At 31.5% G+C, this 15,661-nt stretch overlaps 2 protein-coding genes across 5 annotated transcripts; both read right to left on the bottom strand.

Annotated features, from left to right (window-relative positions):
• Positions 1-1,056: 1,056 nt before the first annotated feature.
• On the bottom strand, positions 1,057-5,223 carry LOC127253846 (polyadenylate-binding protein RBP47-like). Its single transcript, XM_051278636.1, has 6 exons — positions 4,741-5,223; positions 3,461-3,938; positions 3,062-3,138; positions 2,853-2,983; positions 2,090-2,186; positions 1,057-1,495 (listed from the first exon to the last, which is right to left on the bottom strand). The coding sequence occupies exons 1-6, from the start codon at positions 5,089-5,091 to the stop codon at positions 1,355-1,357; spliced, it is 1,275 nt and encodes a 424-aa protein (XP_051134593.1). The 5' UTR covers positions 5,092-5,223; the 3' UTR covers positions 1,057-1,354.
• Positions 5,224-9,589: 4,366 nt separating this feature from the next.
• Positions 9,590-15,199, bottom strand: LOC127254211 (methylcrotonoyl-CoA carboxylase beta chain, mitochondrial). 4 transcript variants are annotated; one of them, XM_051279185.1, is made up of 11 exons: positions 15,022-15,199; positions 14,311-14,531; positions 14,091-14,210; positions 12,600-13,034; positions 12,281-12,371; positions 11,920-12,152; positions 11,635-11,799; positions 11,434-11,508; positions 11,204-11,335; positions 10,860-10,916; positions 9,590-10,164 (listed from the first exon to the last, which is right to left on the bottom strand). In XM_051279185.1, the coding sequence occupies exons 2-11, from the start codon at positions 14,518-14,520 to the stop codon at positions 9,958-9,960; spliced, it is 1,725 nt and encodes a 574-aa protein (XP_051135142.1). In that variant the 5' UTR covers positions 14,521-14,531; positions 15,022-15,199; the 3' UTR covers positions 9,590-9,957. The 4 variants fall into 4 exon arrangements, with proteins under 4 accessions (XP_051135142.1, XP_051135153.1, XP_051135162.1 ...); XM_051279211.1 differs by having other exon boundaries at positions 10,020-10,164; positions 11,430-11,508; XM_051279196.1 differs by lacking the exon at positions 15,022-15,199 and having other exon boundaries at positions 14,091-14,226; positions 14,311-14,458.
• Between the last annotated feature and the right edge of the window lie 462 nt (positions 15,200-15,661).

The raw sequence follows: 15,661 nt of genomic DNA, 5'->3' as shown, positions 1-15,661 counted from the left end.
AATCAATTAGATTTCCACAAAGTTAATGATATGCAAGAAGGCTCTACAGGATGTCAAAAAAGTTGATTATTAATCTTTTGCATGATCTACGGTTCAATACCAGATTGATTTAGGACTTAATATTTATTTTTTATAATATTAGAGAGATAGTACAATATGAATATTTAAATCTTATTTAGGAATAAATAAAAATAAAAGAAACAAATATCTAATTTTGAAATGGAAGGGAGTATTTAATATTTATTTATTCAAAAACATTATTATTAACTGAAACTCTAAACAGAAAATCACATGTAAATACCGTTCTCAAAAAATTTAAATGCAAACAAACAACAACATGCACCTTAGTTACGACCACTTTATCTTTTTTCTGGAATGGTTATAGAAATAATATTTTTATTTTCCTTTTAAGTTAAAAAGCATAATATTTTTTGTATTTCTTTTACCATTTGGTAAAAGAAATAACAAAAATAAAGACACTCATATTAAAACTTGACCACATAATTCAATTGACGTAAGTAATTAATATATAGACTCTTTTCTTTTTTTAAGAATAAAAAATACAGCATCAATAAATAACATAAATGTCCTTAGAACTAGATTTATAGGTTAAAACAATGGCAGTTTATTCAATGCAAAATAATTGTAACGTCAACATCTAATCTAATCTAATTATCAACTCCTAACTCTCCCTCTTAAAACATAAATAAATAAAATAAAATAAAAAATAATAATGGTTAGCAGTAAATTAGCACACACTAGCAAGAGGACCTTGTGTATATATATATATTTTATATATATTCCCAAATAATATTCACGAAGAAAGAAAGCATTATAAATAATAATAATAATAATAATAATAACATAGCTGTCCCTCCTAATTATAAGAACTAGATTTATCATAAGAATGACAATTTAATTTAAATGCATAATAATTGCGACATCACCATCTCAGCTAATTTCAATTAAAAAGCATCTGATAATAAAATAAATATATCAATTTCTATAAATAAAAAATAAAAAATCTAAAACTAAAAAAGAATGACTAGAAGCAAATAAAATAAAGCACACACTAGCAAGACCATTCATATGTCAAACTTTCTCAAACAATAGTGATGAAGAAAAATGTATAATAGGGGGAGGGGTTATTGTCTGAAGCCATTTTTAATCCAGCTACAAAATTCTCTTCTTCCACTTTTCTTTTTCTTTTTTTCTTTCTTCTTTTTTTTTTTTATGTATTTTCTTTTTAAAAACACTCTGTCTTCCCATGGACTTTGTGGGATTTGGACACAGTATTAGTATGATAAATAAGTTTGGGTTCTTCAAACTTAAAAAGAGCAGAGTGGAGTAGGGTTTAACTCACAGGCTGCTGTTCGTGCCCGACGCCGTTGGAAGATGCCCCGGCGTAGGGGGCGGCTGCTGCGTATGGATATCCGCTGTAAGCTTGTCGTCCGTAGTACACACCATTCCACTGGCTGTTTGGATCCATTCTCGACTGTGGAACAAAAGCCGGGATTCAGTTAGCAGTATTGACCATTCATTAAGTAACACAAGTTAAAAGTGAAACAAGCTATCATATGATGCAAATATGTACCATCGACTGTTTTGGTATGCTATTTTGGTGAAAGTCAGTCTGTTCATTAGATTAGAAATCAAGTTCGATATTCAATCTCAGATTAAATGCGAGCTCGTCAAATGAGCTCTGGCAAACCAAGTTTTCAAACAGGAAGTCTAAGGAATGTTTTGAGCTTTGAAACAAGAAATACGATATTCTTCTCTATAGCAACACAATGGTAGAAAAATAAAAACCTTTCTGATGCAATATTGAAACTCGGTGCACTTTTAAATAGCAAATAAACGATGTTAAACTCTTCTTACAAGTCTTGACAAGAAACAAACTACAAATTTTGATGCAGTAAAGATCAGGTATAATTTATCCAAGAAACATAGGAAGTTCCACTGATAATATTTTAAATTCAAGTATATATTTGATTTCTTCATCTAGAATAACAAAAATTGTCTAGCATGCAGATGGAATGCCGATCACCTTGTCAATCACATAGATGGAATTAAATTCTAAGAATTATACCTGCTTGTTTCCCATATTTCGACCCCAAGAGAGACGAACTGTCTGCTTTCCGATGACTGTTCCATTTAATCTCTGAAGAGCTTCTTCTGCACTGCTTCTGTTAATGGGAAAAAATGTATATATTTATAACATGGTTTTGTATGTAACTCAAATTCAAAAATACGTGGAGGTAACTCCTTAATACGTTCACAATATGTCATGTAAAGAAAAATTGAAAACCACACCAGCATTACTGACTTATGGTGAGCTCCGGGTGTGTTTCTTTTTCCACTTTTTCCCCATTCACTATTTTCTGTTTTCCCATAAATAACACCACATCCAACAAATTTTAAATACAAAACAATGCATCGACAAATTATTTTCACCCCCCAAAACATCAAAATTATAACTACAACAAAAATAAAAACAAACACACACGCTAATATTCAGAGAATTTATATAAGGTTACAGAAGAACAATTGTTTTAAATTCATATTGTCCCAGCAAATGAATAAAACAGTAAGCCTGCTCTTTCTCACTAAGACAACATAAATACCAACAGAAAGAATTGTCTACTTCAACTGAAATCAATACTAGCAGTGTATTCATTTTCTTACAGTTTTCAGAACCAATTTACTGCCGATTGAAATAACAATGAAGGAGTTCTCAGTATTCAATCAACACCAAGGAAAAGATTCAACAGTTAATTTGCCAGGCTTATCATGAAGTTTCAATAAGTCTATGCAAGAAGTGTAGCAGTAACACACCAATAAAAAACTTTTACCTATCCGCAAATTGTACGAAGCCACATCCCTTTCCAGCCGGAATTTTCACAGATAGAACCTCACCAAAAGGGGTAAAAGTCTGTCTAAGCTCATCATCAGTGACATCAGAGTCAAGTCCACCCACAAAAATCTACATGGAATAAGGGTGATACAGGGATTAGAGAATATCTTAAGATAAAATACTTAATTTTTAAACATGAGGACTCACAGTGGTGTTAGATGAGTCATTCTCAGAATGACCGTGGGGCACTATACCATTTGCAGGTCCACCAGACAGTATAACAGCTGAAACAAGATCGTGGAAATAACAATATGTTGGATTGTGTTAGTAATAGAAACCAAATAAGAAATGCTTAAATGCTATAAGCATTCTTTTTTAACAATCCAGATGTTCTATTATAATGTAGTATTTCATCTAGAGTATCTACTTCAGTTATGACAATCAAATGCATGTCACACATTAGACATTCAAATTTTAGGGAAGTGAAAAGAAAGATTAATACAACATTTATAAAAGCAATCTGCTCAGCTTACAACAAATATGTCAGTTGGAGAACACTGAAAATAATATTTATAGAAAAAAAAAAAAAAAGATTAAGTGTGGCACCTTGTGAAGAATACAGTGAATGTGGCACAGATTTCTTGGGGGTTGCAACACCTAGTCGCATAGGTCTGCTGGAACAGAATGCACCGTTCATTTCAGTCATGGCTCGAGACCTCTCATTTTCATCACCAAACCTGACAAAGCCATAACCTCTAGGGCGTCCGCTGTTTGCATCAACCACTACTTTTGCACTCTTGACAGAGGGATACTTGCAAGAAAATGTATCGTACAACAGGGCATCAGTAACATCTGCAGCCAAATCTCCAACAAATATTGACAAATCAGAGCCATCATCAGGACGCCTATCACCATTGCTAAAGGAAGCCCAATTTAGGCGAAAGGGCTGATCTGTTTCTGGCATTGTGGTGCCATTGTAGTTCTGTAGAGCTTTCTCTGCTGCAGCATGAGAATTGAACTCAACGAACCCATATCTCTCAGATTGCCCAGTCTGCTTGTTGCGTATTATCTTGACTGAAACAACCTATTTGTTTGGACATTAAGTGACTAACATTAAATTGAAAATGGAAATTTGTATAGTCATAGTTACAAATTAATATATATACATATACATATATATATATATGAAAAGACAATTTGTGTTGCATATTGAACTTTGACAAGACAACAAACCATGGCATTGTAAACTTGAACATTAAAAAACACAGACAAAAATACTATCAAATGAGAGAACATCTTCAGTCAAAAAAGAAAAAAGTAAATTGATACAATCTTCCTTAACAATAAGGCCATTAGTACGTTTAAACATGCTGTAAAGTAAGTCTTCTAATAAATATCAATGTTACCTAAAAGTGTGTTATCTATAAAACAAAATTGACAGATATTGTAGCCATGTAAATCTTAATCAATCAAACTAGAAACTCTTTCCACTTACGGACAGCCATAATTGTCCATAGCAACTTCCATGTTAGTATCTATATAAAGAATATCCACAGTAGCCCCACGAAACATAAACAAAGAGGGAAAGTTGCCAAACTAGTAACTTCTGTTTGATTAGTTTTGGTATTAAAGACAACCGTAGAATTTCTAACTTCCATACAACACTCCGACTTTCTTAACAGCATTGACATTTCACTGCATTGATAAACAAAACCATACAATTCACTTAAACAAATTTTCTTCTAAATTCTACATATGCACTACGAATCGAACAAGTAATATATGCATATAATACCAACAATCAATAAATCTCACAACACAAATACAAATTAAGAGAATAATAAACAAGAAACATATCAAATTTTTTAGGGAAACCGAGATATTACCTCGCCAGTTTGAGAAAAGCACGATTGCAGATAACTATCATCCATCCACTGCAGGAGATCTCCAATCCAGATCGTCCTATTATCTTCCCCAGAGCTCTGAATCTGATTGCTATGCTTCAGCGCGTGCGGCTGCGGTTGTTGCTGATACTGCTGCTGCTGCTGCTGATGTAGCTGCGGATGGTGGTAGTACGGCGCGAATTGCTGCCCGTACATCATATGCTGGTGCAACGCCATTGTAGGATACTGCATCGCCAACCATTGGTGCTGGTACTGCTGCATCGCCAGCCACTGCTGCTGCATCTGCTGCTGCTGCTGCTGCTGGCGCTGCTGATTCGACTCTCCGTCGCTCATCTTCTCCCACCAGAAGCGAATAAACTCGCCGGAAATCGAAGATTAGGGTAAACCCGGACGGCGGAGAGCGAAAAACCAACAGACAGCGGTAGGAAAGGAAGAGAGTTTCTGCGAAGTCGGCTGGCGAGATAATAAAGCGTGAGTCGTGACGGATCTAGGGTGGATTCAACTCTACGTGGTGCCATTGTATTTCACGATGTTCAATTTCGTCCGTCCGATGGACACCACGATCCCATCTCAGCCGTCCATTCCACTCCTACACGCGGTTGCGCTAGTGGGCCCCATCCCACTCTAGATCTGACGGTTGGATTTGCGCTGGCAAATTGGTAGTGTTTGTTTCGAAATTTTGGGTATGTTTAATTAATTTTATATTTAAAATATTTTGATTATTTATATTTATATCATATTAAATAATTATATAAATTTAAATTTTTATTACTTAAAAATTTAATTTTAAAAATTATATCTATAAACAGACACAACTGTTTCATTCAAATCTATTTATCGAGATCAGATCAGTGTACTTTTCTGTTATACTCTCTCCATTCCACGTTGCATGTGAAAATAATTTATGATATATTCCCTCCATTCCATGTTGCATGTAAAAATAATTATCCTTAATTATAGACTAATTAATTTAATTAAAATTTAAAAAATTTTAAATTAAAAAATCTAAAATAGATTAACTGTGTAATCATTTATAAAAAAAATGATATAAGATATAAGACGTGAGGTGGACAAAAACGACTAGATGTGGATGGAAGGAGTTTTTTTTTAACACAAATTTTTTATTTTACTAAATAAATAAAAAAAAAATCTACTTAAACTTTATTCACATTAACTCTATTATTTATTTTACCAAAATACTCCTAGGGGTACATAAATAAATCAAATCAACAAATAAAATTTAGTCCCTCCGTCCTACATAATTGGTTTCCATTTTCTATTTTTGTCTGTTCCACGTAATTTATTATTTTATTTTTTTTGAAAAATTGATTATACAATATAATTATATTTTAAAATTTTAATTTTAATTAAACTATTTAGTTATCTCAATCTTAATTTATAATTATTTTTACTAATACACTTCTTAATTACTTTAAAAAAAAAAAAAATGATGCAAATTGGCGAATCTCTCTCTCTCTAACAGTTACTAAATATTGAAAAAAATAAGACCAATAAATAAATAATGAAAACGTGTTATTTTTGATAATTTTTTGGGGCAGTCCAAACACGACCTTGCTGAGGTGGCGAAAAGCCCTGGTCAAAGTGAGGATATATACGCATACCACTTATGGCAACCATGTCCATGTGTGACATTTTTGTGGGGTTTTTTAGTCAATAAAAATTGGTTGATTATTATTGGTTAGGTGCATCAAACCACCAATAATTATATTTATGTCTTTTTATTTAACAAGTAACATAATGCTATTAACATTAACAAGAAATTATATTGGAGGTTTCCATTTATTGCATTTTTGTCTAATTTGTTTTGTCATTTAATAGTCAACAAGAACTTTTTACATTAAACTACTTGTCTGGATTTGGAGGTTGGGATTTTGATTTGGGATTTAAATACTAAAAATTTTGAATTTGAATAGTTGTATGATGTGATATTTTGAATATAAAATTGATTTTTAGTATAATATAAAAAATTAAAAATATGTGTTCGATTTGATATTTTTGGAAAAAAAAAATGGAATGAACAGTGAATTTAAAATCCAATCCCCAAACAAACACACTTGCAAGCTTTCTTGTTTCCAATTTTAGGTTGTATTTATATATTGCTTTCTTCTTTCTATTTTTTTTTTACATGTTTTTCAAAAATATACTCGCTCCGTCCAATTTTTATTATTCTAAAGTATATTTGTACAGTTTTTTAGGTGATTGTTTTTTTTTTTATGAATTGAAAAATTTGTCCTTAATTGTATGGTAGAGATTAAAAGTAATAAATGAATGAAGGATAAAAATGTAAAATTTATATTTAAAAAAAAATAAAACAATAGTTGTTGGATGTCCCAAATAGAAAAGTAGGACATTAGTTTATGAACGGAGAAAATATAATACATTATACATATTCATTATTTTCATATTCCATACACAATTTCCTATACCTCACTTGGTAAAAAAAAAAAATTCTTTCAAAAAATCTCACAAAACAAACACACTATTTTTAAGTTTTAAAGTTTTAAAAAATTATAAAAATATATATATATATATATTTGAGATTTCTTCCATCTCAATCCAAATGATCTTTTAGAATTTTTTAATAAATTAATAATATTATATTCGTCTCGCACTAAGGATCTTATTTATTTTTTTGTGCATTTATCTTCGAATATGAATTATTATATCAAAACGTAATACAAATTAATAAATAATTGCAAAAATAATTTCGTTAGTGTCTTATAATACTAATACTAATAGAATGGCATTTGTAAAAAAAATTATACAAATATAATGATATTTTAAATGTTAAGTACAATGACGTAAAAGGTAAATGTGATCCTTAGAGGCAGACGGATGGAATAGTATTTTATTGGTCAATGAAAGTATAGAAGAGGTTTTGACATTTTTACCATTTAATTTTATGTATAAAATAATTATATATTTGTTTTTATAATGATATATTTATAGTTTAAATAAAAGTCAATGATATTTTAGTATTAGTATATGATTATTTTTTCTAAAATAAGAAAGATACTTTTAAGTGGTAAATGTGATCTTTACGACGGAGGAAGTAGTATTTTATTGGTTAGTGAAAGAGTAGAAAGGTAATAATATATTTGTAATTTAAATAAAAGTATGATTATTTTTTCTAAAATAAAAAAGATACTTTTAAGTAGACAGATGAAAACGGTAAAAAAAAAAAAAAAAAAAAAAAAACTTTATATTCAATTAAAAATATTTATAAATATAAATGTCACATAATTAGGGTTGATTTAACACTATAGTGTGGAAATAATTCAGAATATATTTAGACAACCTTGAACTTACATACAAATAATACATATTTTATATTCAGTTAGCAAGACTTATAAATGGAAACATAATATAAGTTAGCGTTCATTTAGTACTAGATAGTAAAAATAACTTAGAAAATATTTAGACAATCTCATTCTTACATATAAATATCACATAGTTTATATTAATTTATCAGAGTATATAAATACAACCATCATATTATTAATGTTCATTTAGCACTATATTATAAAAATAATTTAAAATTAACTGAATGCAATATTACAAATTACTATTATGGAATCTAAAATATTAAATATATCATATAACTAATCAAAACATGACTATTAGCATTCTAACGGTCGCCGTGACCAATAGAAATAGTAAAACAAGACTATTATTAGTTGTTAGCTGTCTCGAAGAGTTGATTAAGATGAAAAGACTAATTTTGAAAAAAAGTGTATTAGTGAACGTTTGAGAATAATGTTTTTATTCTTTTTTTTTTTTTTTCAATGTGTTCTTTTAAATGGGTGTGTTTGTTTGGGGTTAGATTTTAGTTGAGATTTGAATAGTAAAAATTTTAAATTTGAATAGTTGTATGATGTGATATAAATAGGTGTTGATGTGATGTTTTGAATGTAAAATTAATTTTTAGTATAATATAAAAATGAAAAATAAGTGTTTGATTTGATGTTTTCGGGGGAAAAAAATAGGATGAGTAGTGGATTTAAAATCCAATCCATGAACAAACACACAATCTTCAAGTACTCCTTCCGTCCCAAAAGAAGTGTCTTATTGAGAGTTGACACGGGAATTAAGGAATAATAGTATTTAATTGAAAGTGGTTATAAAGTAGAATGTAAATGACTAAAATGTCCTTCCTTCTGAAAGATTTTAAAGAGTATGTTAAGTAATAATTATGGGTAATATGAAAAAGTAAGAATAATTTTGTTATAAAATGAGACCACGACTACTAAATAAGGAAACAAGACAATTGTTTTGAAACGAACGAAAATGGAAAAACAAGACAAATCTTTTGGGACGGAGAGAGTAATACAATATTGAGAAATAAAAATTTGAATGTGGATTAAAATTATGATTCCATTGCCCATATATCACTAATACAGGTGAGTTAAATATATATATTTGTTTGAAGTTGGGTTAGATAGATATATGTAAATATATTTGTTTAAATTCTATATGTTTATTTCATTTTTTTTTATCGAAATAATCTTTTATGAATTTATTTTGGAATAAATGATATAAAAAATCACTAATTTTATATTTAAACTTTAGTTTATTTAATTATATATATTTTTATTAGATGTCATTGATAAAAAAAAAAAAAAAAATAGGGATGAAAGATATTATGATAAAAGGAAAAACCTTAAAAAGAATAAAGTGGACACCATCAGTGAAATATTATTTTATTTCAAGAAAATTTCATAAAAATAAAGGAAAATCAGATAAAATAACCCCATAAAAGATGCAATAAAAAATAATTTAAGAAAAGTTTCATAAAAAGAACACATAAAACTTGGGAAAAAATAAACTAAAAATAAATACTAATCCGACTCGATTGTTATCGTCTTGGATTTGTGTCAACTCATATATATAATCAAATTGAAATCTTTGACCCAAACTCAATTATTTTGTATCGGGTTCGTGTTGAGTCAGTTTTTGCGGACACTAATTGTAACGAAGTGTAGCAATGAAGGAAGGTTTTTATGTAATACTAAAAAAAATGTTTAATCTTTCCCAATAGAAATGCTGATAGTGAAGCAAACAAACGATCAAGGGACCGTGCTGTGCCCAATCAAGCGTAACTTTTTTCGACACGACGGCGCGACGACTCACTTTCGATCGATCATCCTTGCAGCCTTCGAGAGTGTCGAACAGTCGAAATTACATTCTGAAGACGCCGTATTTAGTAGCCTCGGGTGCACGGTTTGTCGAAGCCGCAGCTAGGCAATGGCCTAGGACTTTCCTCGTGTCTGCAGGGTCAATCACACCGTCGTCCCAAAGCCTTGCTGTCGAGTAATAGGGACTGCCTTCTTGCTCGTATGCCTCGACTACTTCCGCCTTGAATTTATTCTCGTCTTCCTTGCTCCACTGAAGAATGGATTTTATCGTATAGGTAAAATTGTTTATAACCCGAGTTCAAATTACTATTTTCCATGATTTAGAAATGCTATGTTTTCAAAAACATTACTTCATCTGTCCTGATTCAAAGTAATTTTTTTACAATTTTCGTCTGTCCCACTTCAAAGTATTTTTTTATTTTAGAAAAAATAATTATTCACTAATATCAAAACCTCTTAACTTTTACTTGGATTAAACCTATACAATTACTTTACACATATAGTCAAAGGACAAACTCTTCCGTTAACTAATAAAATACTACTTCATCCTGAGTATAAAGTGTTTCTAAAAGACCAAAATGCCTCTACTTTATGCAATTATTGTGAAAAAGTGAAAATAGTTTGGTAAAAAAGTGGACAGGTAGTTACAAAAATGAGACTTTATTTTAGTACGGACAAAAATGACAAAATTGAACTGCTGTTTTGGAACGGAGGGAGTATTATTTTTTAATCTAATATAAAACTCCAAAGGACCCCTTTAATTTGGACGGAGGAGTACATAAAATTCTTTTTCTAAAAAAATTGATGCAATTTTTAGGAAATTCTATCTAATGTTTTCTAAAATACTATGAATTTCGTGCAATTTCTAAATCACGAAGAGCATGATGCAAACTTCCAAAAAGTTGGTTATATGATAAAAAAGAGTGAATCTTTTTGCCTCCTTACCTCGATTCCGGCTTTTTTCTTATTTGCACGTTCGATCTGAGCCAATACGCCAGCAGCCTGAGAACAGAATTAAGTTTTAACACAACAGTAACAGAGTGAGACCCCAAATAAACGTTCGATATGATGCTCAACAAACAAACAAACAAACAAACAAACAATGTGAACTAATTTTCTTACGGCGCAGCATTACATTTTGAACTTGTGCATATCATAAGATGGTTTGTGTTTGCAAGAAAATTTTTATATGGTTTGAAGCACGATATATGGTTAAATCACTAGATATATGCGAACGAAAAAACCTTGCTCGCATATTTGTAAATTCAAGACCGGTGGAGTGTGAATACCTGAGCTCCGCCCATAACGGATATTCTTGCATTGGGCCAAAAGAACATGAAATTGGGGCTGTATGCACGTCCACACATGGCATAGTTCCCGGCTCCGAAGCTTCCACCAACAACCACCGTAATTTTGGGAACCTAAGTTGAAATCTTGCAAGTTGAGTTTGCATTTCTTGCTCATTAGAACAAATAGAGATAAGATAAATCGAAATATGGAACCACAAGAGTAAACCTGCCTTTGCACACGAAACGGCCATAACCATTTTGGCTCCAGCTTTTGCTATGCCGTTAGCCTCAGATTTCGACCCAACCTACAATATTTTAGCAAGATGATTTTCATGAGAAAATAAGCATTTATAGTATCATCTCCGTCTATATGAAATCACTCCACCATTGAAGGTAACAAACAGGAATTGCTCGAATAATGAATAGCATACCATAAATCCAGTGATGTTCTGAAGAAAGATCAAAGGAATGTTACGTTGAGCACAGAGTTCTATAAAATGAGCTCCTTTCAAAGCCGATTCATTGAACAGTATGCCATTGTTCCCAATAATTCCGACAGGCTGTCCGAATATTCTTGCGAAGCCTGTAACAAGCGTCTGTTCATTTGAGGGAAAGAATGATGGTTAGTTGCAAGAGAAGAAGGTAAAACAAAAACCGTAATTTTGGTAAAAGAAAGAAATGGATTATGAATTTGATGGGTATTAGAATGTGCCTACGGTGCCATATAGCTTCTTGAATTCATCGAATTCGCTACCATCAACCACCCGCGCAATAACCGATCGTACATCAAATGACTGCTTGAGGTCCGTTGGCGCAATAGCACGAAGTTCAGCACCATCATACAAAGGCTCCTTGAAATCAGAGGCCGTATAATGCTGTTGGTTCGAATTGGCAGCCATGTGAAGATTCTTTACAATATTTCTTCCTATGGCGAGTGCATGGAGTTCATCTAAGAAGTAAACGACACACACATCAACAGCATCGTCACACCAAATAAGTAGCAACGGTAAATTTTCAGGGTTCATCGGCATATAAACAAGTAACAACAATACAAACAAAAGAATTGAGGTTTTTTACCTTGAGCAAAATAGTCTGAAACACCTGATGTCTTACAATGCACAGATGCCCCTCCCAAGTCTTCCGCAGAAACTTCCTCACCGGTCGCGGCCTACTAAAATTCCAATTAATTACCACTTAAAAATAAAAATAAACTATACGCACTTCACATAAATGAGACCATAGTGCAAAGAAGCCTCTAATCACGACACAAATAAAGAAATTATACACATAGACGATTTTAATGTCAAATGAACCTTAATTCTACATTCTAACAAATAAAACACCCTCAAGAAAATTAAAAAGACAACAAGGTTTTCGGATTTCTGTTTCGACTTACCTTCACAAGGGGAGGTCCGGCGAGAAATATGGTACCGTTTCCTTTAACCATGACACTTTCATCAGCCATAGCAGGAATGTAAGCCCCTCCAGCTGTGCACGAGCCTAGCACAAGAGCAATCTGGGGAATGCCTTCGGAAGACATCACGGACTGATTGTAGAAAATCCTACCGAAATTTTCTCTGTCAGGAAAGACTTCAGCCTGTTTTGGGAGAAATGCGCCTCCACTATCCACAAGATACATACAAGGTAGCCTGCACTGAGCAGCAATCTCTTGCGCCCTGAGATGTTTCTTGACGGTGATGGGATAATATGTTCCACCCTTCACAGTCGGATCATTAGCAACAAACATACAAAGTCGCCCGTGCACTGGACCAATACCAGTAATTATTCCACCAGATGGTAATGGATCATCATATAGTTTATGGGCAGCAAGCTAGATCATGAATACAATAATCAGTTTTAGTCAATATAAAAAGAAAATGTTTATACACAAATCGACTGATATAATTTGTGCTGGATGTCATAAATTAATGCTAATATGTTAGCATAAGTAATTTGTGATATATATTCCATTGATGCAATCCAGTAAATATACCTTTCCTTCATCACTTTATAATACAAATGAATAAGCATAATTGTGTAGCTTTTGCAACTCTACTTGTAACATCTCAAGATTCGACAAACCAATAAGAGGACTAAATCAAAGATGATGTGTTCCTTCACTCTTTAGACATTTAACAACATACTTTTACCAATTTTGTCGATTGAAGCTGAAAAGCTCAGCTCATTAAGGTTTGACATTGCTCATTGAGCATAATAATGAGTCGGGCTCAAGGTCGAAAAGATACTTCAATAATTTTTAATCACATAAGCTTGTCTCAACAAGGTTGTATAAGAGGATAAATTTGTCTATTTTGTTATATATAGTAGTAGATAAGACTCAAATTCAAACCAAAATATTTCTTTTTATGTTGAAATTGAAAATGAAAAACTCAATTTGACTTAATTCGAATAACAACTCTACACAAGTGTGATAAGCTTTACTAAAGATGTATAACAAGCTGGTTTTACAAATTTCGTAAATCAAGTTCAGTTGCAAGTTTGAATTGATGAACATTTTGAATATATTAGCTTTGTAAACTAAATACTCAAAAATCAATTGCATCCTTTGTCCTAACATTTTCTCACCCAATCAAAGCATGTCCTACAAAACAAGAAATCAGCTCCAAATTGATTCAATTAATTAATTTGTTCGATCATAAATTGTTAGCAACAAATGTCATGAATCCCTTGGTTCTATTAATCAACAAAATATTAGTGTTCTTTCAATCAGTCATTAGATATTTTGCAACAGAGGTACAACTGAAACAAGTAAATGTGCACACATTTCTTATTCCTCAGATAAAAAAACCTAACAATGGTCGACATAATTTCATCACCCTAACCTTTTTTCCATCATGTATTGTTAAAAATGAATAGGAGGAAAAACCTGAGAAAGCTCGAGGAATGAAGAACCAGGATCAATTAAACGTTGGATTCTCTCTCTCGGAAGGAGTTTATTTCTACTTTTGTTCCTCTTCACGGCCTCCACTCCTCCCCCCTTCATCACCTATTCCTCCACAAACCTCCAAATTTACACATTCAAATACACGGAAGAAAGTAAATACACATAAACGTCGAATTGCAAATTCACTCTGCACTCGCTATACCTGCTGAATGTGCAAGTTAAGCTGAGAAATCAGGCCTTTCATTGCTTCCGAATTGCGGGAAAATGAGTCAGAGCTCCTATCAAGTGTGTCCGGAAGGACACCATAACACAACAGTCGAATCTGACCAGTAGCCGAGCATTTCTGCATCTGCCCGGAAATTGATCTGCCTGAAGCCGATGAGGAAACTCTTGCAGCCAAGCTCCGCAGCATTTCTTTTTAACCTATTTATAGTTACCATCAAGCACACAAGAAACCTAATAATAATAATGTTTACTATATGAAGAAGCATTTTAACCTATATCATGATGTTTCGACATGTTTATATTTTGTCATTTGAAGTAGACTTTAGCTTTCTATCTGATCTTCCATGTCTAGTTAATATATTGATTCAAATTATTTGATTATGTATATATATAAAGTCACAAAGATAGCTTCAATCACACAAAAATGTACAAGATTAGAACTGATGGAGTAAGCACCTAAACCAATTTCAACAAAAGAAACATAAAATGAAAACACCATTCCATAAAAGAATTCACAGAGCCAACAAAAAATTAAACTAATAGACTTCAACCCTTCGAATCAATCAAAAATCAACATAATTAGTTGCAGCTAACATTAACCAATTCAAAACCCTAAACACAATTGTAGTCGAAACTGAAAATTTTATAGCAGCAAATAACTGAAAACTAGTGTAAGAATTGAACTTACAAAGCCCTCAGACAAATCTGTTGATGTAGAAAACGATGAGACGACGACGACAACAAAATTGCCCCGTCTTGGAGGACGACGGAGAAGAAAAATACTGGAGAAGAAGAAGATTACGGTAGGAAAGAAAGAGAATTTGGGAAGTCACAGAGACAATGAAGAAGACGAGAGACGGGTCTGGTTTGGATTGGATTCCCAAACATATATAACAGTGGCTACGACATAATTCAGATAAAATATAATTATTAAATAATTAAAAATATATTATTAATAATTATTATTATATAATAAAAAATTATAAATTAAAATTAAAATAACTAAATAATTTAATTAAAAAAAATTATAAATTATGAATTTAAAATATAATTAATTTGTTTAATTATTTTAAAAAATAAAATGATAAATAATGTAATACGGGAAGCATAAAGAAGAAAGATTATGTAGGAAAAAAAAGTATTGCCTCTGTCAATTTATATATTTGTCTGTCTCGTAATAATAAAATATTTATTTTAGTTGTAAATATATTATCTATTTAACATTACAAATATCATTCAAATTTATAATATATTAAACAGATATTATTAATTTTATATCATACAATACTTGATTTAGTCATTTTACATTTATTTCTATTACATCTTAA

The sequence above is a fragment of the Andrographis paniculata genome, unplaced genomic scaffold, assembly GCF_009805555.1.
Source record: "Andrographis paniculata isolate CXL003 unplaced genomic scaffold, ASM980555v1 Contig12END, whole genome shotgun sequence".
Classification (NCBI taxonomy): Eukaryota; Viridiplantae; Streptophyta; class Magnoliopsida; order Lamiales; family Acanthaceae; genus Andrographis; species Andrographis paniculata.
The sequence above is the reverse complement of the archived record's forward strand: the minus strand, read 5'-3'. Positions and strand labels throughout refer to the sequence as shown.

Coding starts and splice junctions, on each gene's coding strand:
- LOC127254211 (XM_051279185.1), bottom strand. CDS start 14,520: ATGCTGCGGAGCTTGGCTGCAAGAGTTTCCTCATCGGCTTCAGGCAGA. Junction 12,372..12,599: donor CCGGACCTCCCCTTGTGAAG/GTAAGTCGAAAC, acceptor GAATTTTAGTAG/GCCGCGACCGGTGAGGAAGT. Junction 11,800..11,919: donor TCAAGAAGCTATATGGCACC/GTAGGCACATTC, acceptor TCAAATGAACAG/ACGCTTGTTACAGGCTTCGC.
- LOC127253846 (XM_051278636.1), bottom strand. CDS start 5,091: ATGAGCGACGGAGAGTCGAATCAGCAGCGCCAGCAGCAGCAGCAGCAG. Junction 3,939..4,740: donor GCTTTTCTCAAACTGGCGAG/GTAATATCTCGG, acceptor CCAAACAAATAG/GTTGTTTCAGTCAAGATAAT. Junction 2,187..2,852: donor TTCGTACAATTTGCGGATAG/GTAAAAGTTTTT, acceptor TCCCATTAACAG/AAGCAGTGCAGAAGAAGCTC.